This window comes from Onychostruthus taczanowskii, unplaced genomic scaffold (genome assembly GCF_017590055.1).
Source record: "Onychostruthus taczanowskii isolate IOZ18803 unplaced genomic scaffold, ASM1759005v1 scaffold518, whole genome shotgun sequence".
Classification (NCBI taxonomy): domain Eukaryota; kingdom Metazoa; phylum Chordata; class Aves; order Passeriformes; family Passeridae; genus Onychostruthus; species Onychostruthus taczanowskii.
In genome coordinates this window covers 438-15894 of record NW_024502769.1, presented here as the reverse complement: position 1 = coordinate 15894, position 15457 = coordinate 438, and the positions used below count along the sequence as shown (strand labels likewise).

The 15457-nt window shown below is 61.6% G+C and overlaps 1 protein-coding gene across 1 annotated transcript; it reads right to left on the bottom strand.

Annotated features, from left to right (window-relative positions):
- Nucleotides 1–643: 643 nt before the first annotated feature.
- On the bottom strand, nucleotides 644–14021 carry LOC121342212 (ranBP-type and C3HC4-type zinc finger-containing protein 1-like; the record flags this gene model as incomplete). Its single annotated transcript, XM_041416439.1, has 6 exons — nucleotides 13926–14021; nucleotides 7536–7830; nucleotides 5737–5870; nucleotides 3000–3170; nucleotides 1029–1045; nucleotides 644–749 (listed from the first exon to the last, which is right to left on the bottom strand). Coding segments are annotated over exons 1-6 (813 nt in total), but the record flags the coding sequence as incomplete, so codon positions are not given.
- Nucleotides 14022–15457: the final 1436 nt, after the last annotated feature.

Genomic DNA, 15457 nt, shown 5'->3' with positions numbered 1-15457 from the left:
GGTCCCATAGATCCCATAGATCACACAGATCCCATGGATCCCATAGATCCCATATCCCACAGATCCCAGTGATGCCGTACCTGCTGGCACTGGCGGGCCCCATCGCGCTGATCCCATGGATCCCATGGATCAATCCCATAGATCCCACAGATCCCACAGATCCCATAGATCCCATACCTGCTGGCACTGGCGGGCCCTGTCGCGCTGATCCCATATTCCATAGATCTCATAGATCCCATAGATCCCACAGATCCCATATCTCACAGATCCCATACCTGCTGGCACTGGCAGGCCCTGTTGTGCTGATCCCACAGATCCCATGGATCCCATATCCCCTGGATCCCATACCCCCGTACCTGCTGGCACTGGCGGGCCCCGTCGCGCTGATCCCATGGATCCCATGGATCCCAGTGATCCCACAGATCCCATATCTCACAGATCCCATACCTGCTGGCACTGGCAGGCCCTGTCGCGCTGATCCCACAGATCCCATGGATCCCATGGATCCCACAACTCCACGGATCCCATATTCCATACATCCTGTACCTGCTGGCACTGGCGGGCCCCGTCATGCTGATCCCAGAGATCCCATAGATCCCATGGATGGATCCCAGTGATCCCAGTGATCCCAGTGACCCCGTACCTGCTGGCACTGGCGAGCCCCGTCGCGCTCCCTCTGCAGGCGCCGCAGCTCGGCGGGGTCGGGGCGGTGCCCCCCGGGCACGCGATACCCCTCGGGCCGGGGGGCGCTGCACATCTCACAGCCCGGGCGGGTGGGCTTGTTCAGGAACGTGCACTGGGGGCACGGCCAGCCCTGGAACGGGAATGGGAACGGGGCTGGGATTGGGAATGGGATTGGGATTGGGAATGGGATTGGGATTGGGAACGGGGCACATCTCACAGCCCGGGCGGGTGGGCTTGTTCAGGAACGTGCACTGGGGGCACGGCCAGCCCTGGAACGGGAATGGGAACGGGGCTGGGATTGGGAATGGGATTGGGATTGGGAATGGGATTGGGATTGGGAATGCCGCTCCGCCTCCAGGGCCTGGAAATGGGGGAAAAACGGGGAAAATGGGAAAAATGGGAAAATGGGAAAATGGGAAAAACGGGGAAAATGGGAAAATGGGAAAATTGGGAAAAACAGGAAAAAACTGACAAAACCCAGAAAAAGGGAAAAATGGGAAAACCAGGAAAAAACAGGCAAAACCTGGAAAAATGGGAAAAATGGGAAAAATGGGAAAAATGGGGAAACCAGGAAAATCTGGCAAAACCCAGAAAAATGGGAAAAATGGGAAAAATGGGAAAAATGGGAAAAATGGGAAAAATGGGAAAAATGGGAAAAATGGGGTAAATGGCAGCGGCTGCGCCAGGTTCTGCTGCTGCTCTGCCTCCAGTGCCTGAGGAGAAATACAGGAAAAACAGGGAAAATGGGAAAAAAGGGGAAAAAAATTGGGAAAATGGGGAAAAGACCCAGGAAAAACGGGAAAAATGGGAAAAATGGGAGCAGCTGCTGGAAGTTCTGCTGCCGCTCCACCTCCAGTGCTGCCTGGGAAATGGGGAGTAGTGGGAAAAGGGGGGATCTGCGGGGTCTGGGGGGTCCAGGGGGGGTCCCAGGTCAGCCGAAGCCGGAGGAGAGGCAGAGGAATCCCTGTCCATGTCCCCCTGTCCCTGTCCCTGTCCCTGTCCCCATCCCTCTCCCTGTCCCCATCCCTGTCCCTGTCCCTGTCCCTGTCCCTGCCCCCATCCCTGTCCCTGTCCCTGTCCCTGTCCCTGCCCCCATCCCTGTCCCTGTCCCTGTCCCTGTCCCCCTGTCCATGTCCCCCTGTCCCCTGTCCATGTCCCCGTCCCTGCTGTGGCAGATCCAGGAGAGGGCAGAGGGCAGAGGGATCCCTCAGTGCCCCCGGGACCCCCGGGATCGCCTCTGGGGGTCTTGGAAGGGGGATGGATCCCGGGAATGGGACCACAAATGGATCCTGGGAACGGGGGTGGAAATGGGGAAACATCCCAGGAACGGGGATGGATCCCGGGAACGGGACCACGAATGGATCCTGGGAACGGGGATGGATCCCACAGATCCCATATCCCATATCTGCTGGCACCACCATGCCCTGTTGCACTGATCCCATAGATCCCATATCCCACTGATCCCATATCCCACTGATCCTATATCCCATAGATCCGATGGATCCCACGGATCCCAGTGATCCCAGTGACCCCGCACCTGCTGGCACTGGCGGGCCCCATCGCGGGGATCCCATAGGTCCCATAGATCCCATAGATCACACAGATCCCATGGATCCCATAGATCCCATATCCCACAGATCCCAGTGATGCCGTACCTGCTGGCACTGGCGGGCCCCATCGCGCTGATCCCATGGATCCCATGGATCAATCCCATAGATCCCACAGATCCCACAGATCCCATAGATCCCATACCTGCTGGCACTGGCGGGCCCTGTCGCGCTGATCCCATATTCCATAGATCTCATAGATCCCATAGATCCCACAGATCCCATATCTCACAGATCCCATACCTGCTGGCACTGGCAGGCCCTGTTGTGCTGATCCCACAGATCCCATGGATCCCATATCCCCTGGATCCCATACCCCCGTACCTGCTGGCACTGGCGGGGCCCGTCGCGCTGATCCCATGGATCCCATGGATCCCAGTGATCCCACAGATCCCATATCTCACAGATCCCATACCTGCTGGCACTGGCAGGCCCTGTCGCGCTGATCCCACAGATCCCATGGATCCCATGGATCCCACAACTCCACGGATCCCATATTCCATACATCCTGTACCTGCTGGCACTGGCGGGCCCCGTCATGCTGATCCCAGAGATCCCATAGATCCCATGGATGGATCCCACGGATCCCAGTGATCCCATAGATCCCATACCTGCTGGCACTGGCAGGCCCCGTCACGCTGATCCCACAGATCCCATAGATCCCATGGATGGATCCCAGTGATCCCAGTGATCCCAGTGACCCCGTACCTGCTGGCACTGGCGAGCCCCGTCGCGCTCCCTCTGCAGGCGCCGCAGCTCGGCGGGGTCGGGGCGGTGCCCCCCGGGCACGCGATACCCCTCGGGCCGGGGGGCGCTGCACATCTCACAGCCCGGGCGGGTGGGCTTGTTCAGGAACGTGCACTGGGGGCACGGCCAGCCCTGGGACGGGAATGGGATTGGGATTGAGAACGGCATTGGGATTGGGATTGGGAACGGGGCACATCTCACAGCCCGGGCACGTGGGCTTGTTCAGGAACGTGCACCGGGGGCACGGCCAGCCCTGGGACGGGAACGGGAACAGGATTGGGATTGGGAATGGGAACGGGATTGGGATTGGGAGGGAACGGGAATGGGAATGGGAACGGGATTGGGAATGGGATCGGGAATGGGAACGGGAATGGGAATGGGAATGGGAATGGGAACGGCATGGCGCTGGCCAAGTGAGCGGGAATGGGATCGGGATCGGGAATGGGAATGGGATTGGGAATGGGATCGGGAATGGGATCGGGAATGGGATTGGGAATGGGAATGGGAATGGGATTGGGAATGGGAACGGGAATGGGAATGGGAATGGGAACGGGAACGGGAACGGCATGGCCCTGGCCAAGTGAGTGGGAACGGGAACGGGATCGGGAATGGGAATGGGATCGGGAATGGGAACGGCATGGTGCTGGCCAAGTGAGCGGGAACGGGAATGGGAACGGGAATGGGATTGGGAATGGGGCTGGGAACGGGGCACACCTCACAGCCCGGGCGCGTGGGGGTGGGCAGTGCCCAGGGGCAGTGTCCACCCTGAAACACTGGGACTGGGATCAGGGACTGGGATTGGGGATCAGGATCAGGACCCCCCGTACCTGCTCAGGTGAGCGTGGGCGGGGTCAGGGGCCATGGGATCGGGATCAGGGATGGGGATCAGGATCAGGACCCCCATACCTGCTCAGGTGAGCGTGGGCGGGGCTCAGGGGCCGTGGGATCAGGATTAGGGATGGGGATCAGGATCAGGACCCCCATACCTGCTCAGGTGAGCGTGGGCGGGGCTCAGGGGCCGTGGGATCAGGATTAGGGATGGGGATCAGGATCAGGACCCCCATACCTGCTCAGGTGAGCGTGGGCGGGGCTCAGGGGCCGTGGGATCAGGATTAGGGATGGGGATCAGGATCAGGACCCCCATACCTGCTCAGGTGAGCGTGGGCGGGGCTCAGGGGCCGTGGGATCAGGATTAGGGATGGGGATCAGGATCAGGACCCCCATACCTGCTCAGGTGAGCGTGGGCGGGGCTCAGGGGCCGTGGGATCAGGATTAGGGATGGGGATCAGGATCAGGACCCCCATACCTGCTCAGGTGAGCGTGGGCGGGGCTCAGGGGCCGTGGGATCAGGATTAGGGATGGGGATCAGGATCAGGACCCCCATACCTGCTCAGGTGAGCGTGGGCGGGGCTCAGGGGCCGTGGGATCAGGATTAGGGATGGGGATCAGGATCAGGACCCCCATACCTGCTCAGGTGAGCGTGGGCGGGGCTCAGGGGCCGTGGGATCAGGATTAGGGATGGGGATCAGGATCAGGACCCCCATACCTGCTCAGGTGAGCGTGGGCGGGGCTCAGGGGCCGTGGGATCAGGATTAGGGATGGGGATCAGGATCAGGACCCCCATACCTGCTCAGGTGAGCGTGGGCGGGGCTCAGGGGCCGTGGGATCAGGATTAGGGATGGGGATCAGGATCAGGACCCCCATACCTGCTCAGGTGAGCGTGGGCGGGGCTCAGGGGCCGTGGGATCAGGATTAGGGATGGGGATCAGGATCAGGACCCCCATACCTGCTCAGGTGAGCGTGGGCGGGGCTCAGGGGCCGTGGGATCAGGATTAGGGATGGGGATCAGGATCAGGACCCCCATACCTGCTCAGGTGAGCGTGGGCGGGGCTCAGGGGCCGTGGGATCAGGATTAGGGATGGGGATCAGGATCAGGACCCCCATACCTGCTCAGGTGAGCGTGGGCGGGGCTCAGGGGCCGTGGGATCAGGATTAGGGATGGGGATCAGGATCAGGACCCCCATACCTGCTCAGGTGAGCGTGGGCGGGGCTCAGGGGCCGTGGGATCAGGATTAGGGATGGGGATCAGGATCAGGACCCCCATACCTGCTCAGGTGAGCGTGGGCGGGGCTCAGGGGCCGTGGGATCAGGATTAGGGATGGGGATCAGGATCAGGACCCCCATACCTGCTCAGGTGAGCGTGGGCGGGGCTCAGGGGCCGTGGGATCAGGATTAGGGATGGGGATCAGGATCAGGACCCCCATACCTGCTCAGGTGAGCGTGGGCGGGGCTCAGGGGCCGTGGGATCAGGATTAGGGATGGGGATCAGGATCAGGACCCCCATACCTGCTCAGGTGAGCGTGGGCGGGGCTCAGGGGCCGTGGGATCAGGATTAGGGATGGGGATCAGGATCAGGACCCCCATACCTGCTCAGGTGAGCGTGGGCGGGGCTCAGGGGCCGTGGGATCAGGATTAGGGATGGGGATCAGGATCAGGACCCCCATACCTGCTCAGGTGAGCGTGGGCGGGGCTCAGGGGCCGTGGGATCAGGATTAGGGATGGGGATCAGGATCAGGACCCCCATACCTGCTCAGGTGAGCGTGGGCGGGGCTCAGGGGCCGTGGGATCAGGATTAGGGATGGGGATCAGGATCAGGATCAGGAATTGGGATCAAGGACAGGATCAGGACCCCCCGTACCTGCTCAGGTGAGCGTGGGCGGGGCTCAGGGGCCGCGGGCGGGGCCCCGGCGCTGTCCCAGAGCTGCAGCGAGTCCAGGTGATCCCGGATGTCCCCGATGTCCATCCGCTCCGGGGGCTCCTCGGGGACACGGCCTGGGGACAGCCGGACACGGCGCGGGCTGGCACCGGGAACGGGAACGGAGAGGGACGGGGAGCGGGAGGAAGAGGATGGAGAAAAGGAGGAGGAAGGAGCAGGAGCGGAGGGGTGGGAACGAGGAGGAAGGAGCAGGAGCAGGCTGAGGATGGTGAGGATGGAGCAGGCTGAGGATGGTGATGAAGAAGGAGCAGGATGGTGATGAAGAAGGAGCAGGATGATGATGAAGGAGTAGGAACAGGAGCAGGCTGAGGATGGTGAGGATGGAGCAGGCTGAGAATGGTGATGAAGAAGGAGCAGGATAGCGATGAAGAAGGAGCAGGATGGTGATGAAGAAGGAGCAGGATGGAGATGAAGAAGGAGCAGGATGATGATGAAGGAGTAGGAACAGGAGCAGGCTGAGGATGGTGAGGATGGAGCAGGCTGAGAATGGTGATGAAGAAGGAGCAGGATAGCGATGAAGAAGGAGCAGGATGATGATGAAGGAGTAGGAACAGGAGCAGGCTGAGGATGGTGAGGAAGGAGCAGGATGAAGAAAAAGAAGCAGGCTGAGGATGATGATGAGGAAGGAACAGGTTGAGGAGGAAGGAGCAGGCTGAGGAGGAAGGAGCAGGCTGAGGATGACAATGCTGAGGAAGGAGCAGGCTTAGGATGATGATGATGATGCTGAGGAAGGAGCACGCTGAGGCTGAGGAGGAAGGAGCAGGCTGAGGAGGAAGGAGCAGGCTGAGGATGACAATGCTGAGGAAGGAGCAGGCTTAGGATGATGATGATGATGCTGAGGAAGGAGCACGCTGAGGCTGAGGAGGAAGGAGCAGGCTGAGGAGGAAGGAGCAGGCTGAGGATGACAATGCTGAGGAAGGAGCAGGCTTAGGATGATGATGATGATGCTGAGGAAGGAGCACGCTGAGGCTGAGGAGGAAGGAGCAGGCTGAGGAGGAAGGAGCAGGCTGAGGATGACAATGCTGAGGAAGGAGCAGGCTTAGGATGATGATGATGATGCTGAGGAAGGAGCACGCTGAGGCTGAGGAGGAAGGAGCAGGCTGAGGAGGAAGGAGCAGGCTGAGGATGATGATGCTGAGGAAGGAGCAGACTGAGGTTGATGAGGAGGAAGGAGCAAGCTGAGGATGATGAGGAAGGAGCAGGCTGAGGATGAAGATGCCGATGCTGAGGAAGGAGCGGGCTGAGCATGATGATGCTGATGATGAGGAAGGAGCAGGCTGAGGATGAGGATGCTGACGCTGAGGAAGGAGCAGGCTGAGGAGGAAGGAGCAGGCTGAGGATGAAGATGCCGATGCTGAGGAAGGAGCGGGCTGAGCATGATGATGCAAGAAGGAGCAGGATGATGATGAAGGAGTAGGAATGACGATGCTGAGGAAGGAGCAGGCTGAGGAGGAAGGAGCAGGCTGAGGATGATGGAGCAAGCTGAGGATGATGCTGACGCTGAGGAAGGAACATGCTGAGGATGATGACGATGCTGAGGAAGGAGCGGGCTGAGGATGACGATGCTGAGGAAGGAGCAGGCTGAGGAGGAAGGAGCAGGCTGAGGATGATGAGGAGGAAGGATCAGGCTGAGGATGATGACGATGCTGAGGAAGGAGCAGGCCGAGGATGATGCCGATGCTGAGGAAGGAGCGGGCTGGGGCAGGCTGCAGAGCCCGTACCTGCGCCAGGAGCGCTGTCCCCGTCCCCGCGTCCGTCCCCGTGTCCGTGCAGCCCCGCGGCGCGCAGCAGCCCCTGCACCTGCAGCTCCCGCAGCCGCTCGGGGCCCGGCGCCGGTTCCGGTGCCGGTTGCGGTGCCGGTTCCGCTCCCGGTGCCGGTGCGGAGAGCAGGAAGAGGAAGGCGGGGTCGCCGTGCCGGCGCACGCCGTAGGAGGCCAGGCTGCGCCCGTCCCGGCACAGGCTCTGCCCGATGATCCAGCGCTGCGCCGCGGGCGGGAACCCGTACTCCCGGAACACCTGGGGATCACGGGGATCATGGGGATCACATGGATCACACGGGGTCACATGGGATCACACGGGGAACCCATACTCCTGGAACACCTGGGGATCACAGGGATCACACGGGATCACATGGGATCTCACGGGATCACATGGGATCACAGGGGATCACAGGGGAACCTGTAGTCCCGGAACACCTGGGGATCACAGGGATCACAGGGATCACAGGGGATCACATGGGATCACACGGGATCACACAGGATCACATGGGATCACACGGGACACAGGGGAACCCGCACTCCCGGAACACCTGGGGATCATACGGGATCATATGGGATCGGGGGGGATCACATGGGATCGGGGGGATCCTGTACTCCCGGAACACCTGGGGATAGCAGGGATCACATGGGATCACAGGGGATCCCAGGGGATCACACGGGATCACACGGGATCCCGTACTCCCGGAACACCTGGGGGATCGAGGGGGATCCTGGAGATCTGAGGGGCACGGGAGGATCCCGTACTCATGGAACACCCGGGGGGACAGGAGAGATCCCACAGGGATTGGGGGGATCCTGTGTGATCGGGGGGGATCCCGGGGAACGGGGTCACGGGGGGAACCTGTGCTGGCAGAACACCTGGGGAGGGGGAGGAGAGCCCGGGATCGGGGGGGATCCCACGGGAGAGCAGGGAGAGCCTGGGGAGACCCCAGGGGAGCACCCCGAGAAAATCCCAGGGGACACCCCGGGGTGCTCCAAGGTGAGCCCTGGGTTAGATCCAGGGGAGATCCCAGGGGAGCACCCCGAGAAAAACACCAGGGGAGACCCCAGGGAGCTCCCAGGGGAGCCCCAGGTGAGGTGAGCCCTGGGTCAGATCCAGGGGAGATCCCAGGTGAGCACCCCGAGAAAATCCCAGGGGACACCCCGGGGACCTCCCAGGTGAGCCCCAGGTGAGCCCTGGGTTAGATCCAGGGGAGATCCCAGGGGAGAGCCCGGAGAAAAACCCCAGGTGAGCCCCAGGGGAGATCCCAGGGGAGAGCCCAGATGGGATCCCAGGTGAAATCCCAGGGGAAATCCCAGGGGAGATCCCAGGTGAGCCCCAGGTGAGGTGAGCCCTGGGTCTGATCCACGGGAGACCCCAGGGGAGCACCCCGAGAAAAACCCCAGGGGAGACCCAGGGCTGCTCCAAGGTGAGCCCTGGGTTAGATCGGGGAGATCCCAGGTGAGCACCCCAAGAAAATCCCAGGGGAGACCCCAGGGAGATCCCAGGTGAGCCCTGGATTAGACCCAGGGGAGATCCCAGGTGAGCACCCCGAGAAAAACCCCAGGGGAGATCCCAGGGGAGATCCCAGGTGAGCCCTGGGTCTGATCCAGGGGAGATCCCAGGTGAGCACCCCGAGAAAAACCCCAGGGGACACCCCGGGGAGCTCCCAGGTGAGCCCCAGGTGAGCCCTGGGTCTGATCCAGGGGAGACTCCAGGGGAGCCCCCGAGAAAATCCCAGGGGAGACCCCAGGGGAGACCCCGGGGAGCTCCCGGGGAGCTCCCAGGTGAGCCCTGGGTCAGATCCAGGGGAGATCCCAGGTGAGCCCTGGGTTAGACCCAAGGGAGATCCCAGGTGAGCACCCCGAGAAAATCCCAGGGGAGCCCCAGGGGAGATCCCAGGTGAGCCCTGGGTCAGATCCAGGGGAGATCCCAGGTGAGCCCTGGGTCTGATCCAGGGGAGATCCCAGGGGAGCACCCCGAGAAAAACCCCAGGGGAGACCCCGGGGAGCTCCAAGGTGAGCCCCAGGTGAGCCCTGGGTTAGATCCAGGGGAGAGCCCAGATGGGATCCCAGGTAAAATCCCAAGTAAAATCCCAGGTGAGATCCCAGGTGAGAACCCAGGGGAGATCCCAGGTGAGAACCCAGGGGAGCCCTAGGTTAGATCCAGGGGAGATCCCAGGTGAGATCCCAGGTAAAATCCCAAGTGATCCCAGGTGAAATCCCAGATGAGCCCTAGATTAGATCCAGGGGAGATCCCAGGTGAAATCCCAGGTGAGCCCTGGGTTAGATCCAGGGGAGATCCCAGGTGAAATCCCAGGTGAGCCCTGGGTCAGATCCAGGGGAGATCCCAGGTGAGCACCCCGAGAAAATCCCAGGGGACACCCCGGGGCCCTCCCAGGTGAGCCCCAGGTGAGCCCTGGGTTAGATCCAGGGGAGATCCCAGGTGAAATCCCAGGTGAGCCCTGGGTCAGATCCAGGGGAGATCCCAGGTATCCCAGGTGAGCCCTGGGGAGATCCCAGGTGAGATCCCAGGTGAGCCCTGGGTTAGATCCAGGAGAGATCCCAGGTGAGCCCTGGGTTAGATCCAGGAGAGATCCCAGGTGAAATCTCAGGTGAGATCCCAGGGGAGATCCCAGGAAAAATCCCAGGAGAGATCCCAGAAGGAATCTCAGGTGAGCCCCAGGTGAGCCCAGGGTTAGATCCAGGAGAGATCCCAGGAGAGATCCCAGAAGGAATCCCAGGTGAGCCCCAGGTGAGCCCAGGGATCCTGGTTCTACAGAGCAGGGGCTGGGCCAGCTCCCAGGGGACCCCATGTGACCCCACGTATCCCCAGGTGACCCCACATGACCCCACGTGACCCCAGGTGTCCCCACGTGACCCCACGTATCCCCAGGTGACCCCATGTGACCCCATGTGACCCCACGTATCCCCAGGTGACCCCATGTGACCCCATGTGACCCCACGTATCCCCAGGTGACCCCACATGACTCCAGGTGGCCCCAGGTGATCCACCGAATGACCCTGGATGACCCCAGGTGACTTCAGGTGATCCTCAGGTGACCCCATGTAACCCCAGGTGTCCCCAGGTATCCCCAGGTGTCCCCACGTATCCCCAGGTGTCCCCAGGTATCCCCAGGTGTCCCCACGTATCCCCAGGTGACCCCAGGTGATCCCCAGTCTCCCCCACTGACCCGGTGTCCCCACGTATCCCCAGGTGACCCCAGGTGATCCCCAGGTGTCCCCACGTATCCCCATGTGACCCCATGTGACCCCAGGTTACCCCAGGTGACCCCAGGTGTCCCCATGTGACCCCACGTGACCCCAGCTGTCCCCAGGTGATCTCCATGTGACCCCACATGACCCCAGGTGTCCCCACGTGACCCCACATGACCCCAGGTGTCCCCACGTGACCCCATGTAACCCCAGGTGTCCCCAGGTGTCCCCAGGTGCCCCCAGGTGTCCCCAGGTGATCCCCAGGTGTCCCCACATGACCCCATGTGATCCCACGTATCCCCACGTGTCCCCAGGTATCCCCAGGTGTCCCCACGTGTCCCCAGGTGACCCCACGTGACCCCGGGTGTCCCCAGGTGATCCCCAGGTGTCCCCATGTGACCCCACGTGACCCCAGCTGTCCCCACATGTCCCCAGGTGATCTCCATGTGACCCCACGTATCCCCAGATGACCCCAGGTGATCCCAGGTGTCCCCATGTGAGCCCACATATCCCCACATATCCTGGTGTCCCCAGGTGTCCCCACGTGGCCCCAGGTGTCCCCATGTGACCCCAAGTATCCCCAGCTGTCCCCAGGTGTCCTCATGTGACCCCAGCTGTCCCCAGGTGTCCCCAGGTGTCCCCGGGTGTCCCCAGGTGTCCCCAGGTGTCCCCGGGTGTCCCCGGGTGTCCCCAGGTGTCCCCATGTAACCCCATGTGACCCCAGGTGATCCCCAGGTGTCCCCATGTGACCCCGGGTGTCCCCAGGTGATCCCCACATGTCCCCAGGTAATCCCCATGTAACCCCACGTGTCTCCAGGTGTCCCCATGTGACCCCAGGCGCCCCCAGGTGTCCCCATGTGTCCCCAGAGGCCCCAGGTGTCCCCAGCTGTCCCCACCTATCCCCATGTGACCCCAGGTGATCCCCAGGTGTCCCCATGTGACCCCAGGCGCCCCCATGTGTCCCCAGGTGTCCCCAGGTGTCCCCATGTGTCCCCAGAGGCCCCAGGTGTCCCCAGCTGTCCCCACCTATCCCCACGTGTCCCCAGGTGTCCCCAGGTGTCCCCATGTGACCCCAGGCGCCCCCATGTGTCCCCAGGTGTCCCCAGGTGTCCCCATGTGTCCCCAGAGGCCCCAGGTGTCCCCAGCTGTCCCCACCTATCCCCACGTGTCCCCAGGTGTCTCCAGGTGTTCCCAGGTGTCCCCAGGTGTCCCCATATGTCCCCACATGACCCCATGTGACCCCAAGTGCCCCCATGTGTCCCCAGGTGTCCCCGGGTGACCCCAGCTGTCCCCAGGTGTCCCCAGCTGCCCCCATGTGTCCCCAGGTGACTCCAGGTGTCCCCGGGTGTCCCCATGTATCCCCACGTATCCCCCCAGGTGTCCCCACGTATCCCCAGGTGACCCCATGTGTCCCCATGTGACCCCAAGTATCCCCATGTGACCCCATGTGACCCCAGGTGTCCCCATATGTCCCCACATGACCCCAGGTGTCCCCATATGTCCCCAGGTGTCCCCATGTGTCCCCAGAGGCCCCAGGTGTCCCCAGCTGTCCCCACCTATCCCCACGTGTCCCCAGGTGTCTCCAGGTGTCCCCAGGTATCCCCAGCTGTCCCCAGGTGTCCCCAGGTGTCCCCATATGTCCCCACATGACCCCATGTGACCCCAGGTGCCCCCATGTGTCCCCAGGTGTCCCCGGGTGACCCCCCCACGTGTCCCCAGGTGACCCCACGTGACCCCGGGTGTCCCCAGGTGATCCCCAGGTGTCCCCATGTGACCCCACGTGTCCCCACGTATCCCCAGGTGTCCCCACGTGACCCCATGTAACCCCAGGTGTCCCCAGGTATCCCCATGTGACCCCAGGTGTCCCCATGTGACCCCACGTGACCCCAGCTGTCCCCACATGTCCCCAGGTGATCTCCATGTGACCCCACGTATCCCCAGATGACCCCAGGTGATCCCAGGTGTCCCCATGTGAGCCCACATATCCCCACATATCCTGGTGTCCCCAGGTGTCCCCACGTGGCCCCAGGTGTCCCCATGTGACCCCACGTGTCCCCACGTATCCCCAGGTGTCCCCACGTGACCCCATGTAACCCCAGGTGTCCCCAGGTATCCCCATGTGACCCCAGGTGTCCCCATGTGACCCCACGTGACCCCAGCTGTCCCCACATGTCCCCAGGTGATCTCCATGTGACCCCACGTATCCCCAGATGACCCCAGGTGATCCCAGGTGTCCCCATGTGAGCCCACATATCCCCACATATCCTGGTGTCCCCAGGTGTCCCCACGTGGCCCCAGGTGTCCCCATGTGACCCCAAGTATCCCCAGCTGTCCCCAGGTGTCCTCATGTGACCCCAGCTGTCCCCAGGTGTCCCCAGGTGTCCCCGGGTGTCCCCAGGTGTCCCCAGGTGTCCCCGGGTGTCCCCGGGTGTCCCCAGGTGTCCCCATGTAACCCCATGTGACCCCAGGTGATCCCCAGGTGTCCCCATGTGACCCCGGGTGTCCCCAGGTGATCCCCACATGTCCCCAGGTAATCCCCATGTAACCCCACGTGTCTCCAGGTGTCCCCATGTGACCCCAGGCGCCCCCAGGTGTCCCCATGTGTCCCCAGAGGCCCCAGGTGTCCCCAGCTGTCCCCACCTATCCCCACGTGTCCCCAGGTGTCTCCAGGTGTCCCCAGGTATCCCCAGCTGTCCCCAGGTGTCCCCAGGTGTCCCCATATGTCCCCAGGTGTCCCCATGTGTCCCCAGAGGCCCCAGGTGTCCCCAGCTGTCCCCACCTATCCCCACGTGTCCCCAGGTGTCTCCAGGTGTCCCCAGGTATCCCCAGCTGTCCCCAGGTGTCCCCAGGTGTCCCCATATGTCCCCACATGACCCCATGTGACCCCAGGTGCCCCCATGTGTCCCCAGGTGTCCCCGGGTGACCCCAGCTGTCCCCAGGTGTCCCCAGCTGCCCCCATGTGTCCCCAGGTGACTCCAGGTGTCCCCGGGTGTCCCCATGTATCCCCACGTATCCCCCCAGGTGTCCCCACGTATCCCCAGGTGACCCCATGTGTCCCCATGTGACCCCAAGTATCCCCATATGTCCCCACATGACCCCAGGTGTCCCCAGGTGCCCCCGGGCGCGGCGGTGCCGTACCTGCTCCTTGAGGGTGCCGATGGTGAGCTGGGGCCGCACCCGCAGGGTGATGCTGGCCGAGGACGTGGCGTCCTCCACCCCCACCGGCATGCTGGGGACGGCAGAGACGGTGGGGTTGGGATTTGGGGTTTGGGGTGGGGGATGTGGCATTTGGGGTTCGGGTACGGCACAGTGAGATAACATGATGATGATGACGAGGAAGGCAGGGACAAAGGATGGAGATGAAGATGAGGACAAGCGTGATGACGATGATGAAGAGGAAGGCAGGGACAGAGGATGGGGATGAGGATGAGGACAAGCGTGATGACGACGATGATGAGGAAGGCAGGGACAAAGGATGGGGATGAAGATGAGGACAAGCGTGACGACGATGATGATGATGAGGAAGGCAGAGCATGGGGATGAGGATGATGAGGATGAGAAAAGCAGGGGCAAATGAAGATGACCATGAGGATGATGAGGAATGCACAGAACAAGGATGAGGATGATGAGGGTGACGGTGATGACGAGGAAGGCAGAGGATGGGGATGAGGATGATGAGGGTGACGGTGATGATGACGAGGAAGGCAGAGGATGGGGATGAGGATGATGAGGGTGACGGTGACAAGGAAGGCAGAGAATGAGGATGACGAGGAAGGCAGGGGCAGAGGATGAGGATGAAGATGAGGAAAAGGGTGACGATGACAGTGATGATGATGATGATGATGGGGAAGGCAGAGAATGACGAGGGTGACGATGATGATGGTGAGGAAGGCAGAGGATGATAAGGGTGATGACGATGAGGGTGATGATGATGAGGGTGATGATGATGATGATGATGAGGAAAGCAGAGATTGAGGACGATGAGGAAGGCACGGGCAGAGCATGACGAGGGTGACGCTGACGATGATGAGTGAGGGTGACGGTGACAAGGAAGGCAGAGAATGAGGATGACGAGGAAGGCAGGGGCAGAGGATGAGGATGAAGATGAGGAAAAGGGTGACGATGACAGTGATGATGATGATGATGATGGGGAAGGCAGAGAATGACGAGGGTGACGATGATGATGATGAGGGTGATGATGATGAGGAAGGCAGACGCAGAGGATGACGAGGGTGACAATGACGATGAGGAGGGTGACAATGATGATGGTGAGAAAGGCAGAGGAAGGTGAGGGTGACAATGATGATGGTGAGGAAGGCAGAGAATGATGAGGGTGACACTGATGATGGTGAGGAAGGCAGAGATTGAGGACGATGAGGAAGGCTCGGGCAGAGCATGACGAGGGTGACACTGATGATGATGAGGGATACAATGATGATGGTGAGGAAGGCAGAGAATGATGAGGGTGACACTGATGATGGTGAGGAAGGCAGAGAATGATGAGGGTGACACTGATGATGGTGAGGAAGGCAGAGAATGATGAGGGTGACACTGATGATGGTGAGGAAGGCAGAGATTGAGGACGATGAGGAAGGCTCGGGCAGAGCATGACGAGGGTGACACTGATGATGATGAGGGATACAATGATGATGGTGAGGAAGGCAGAGGAT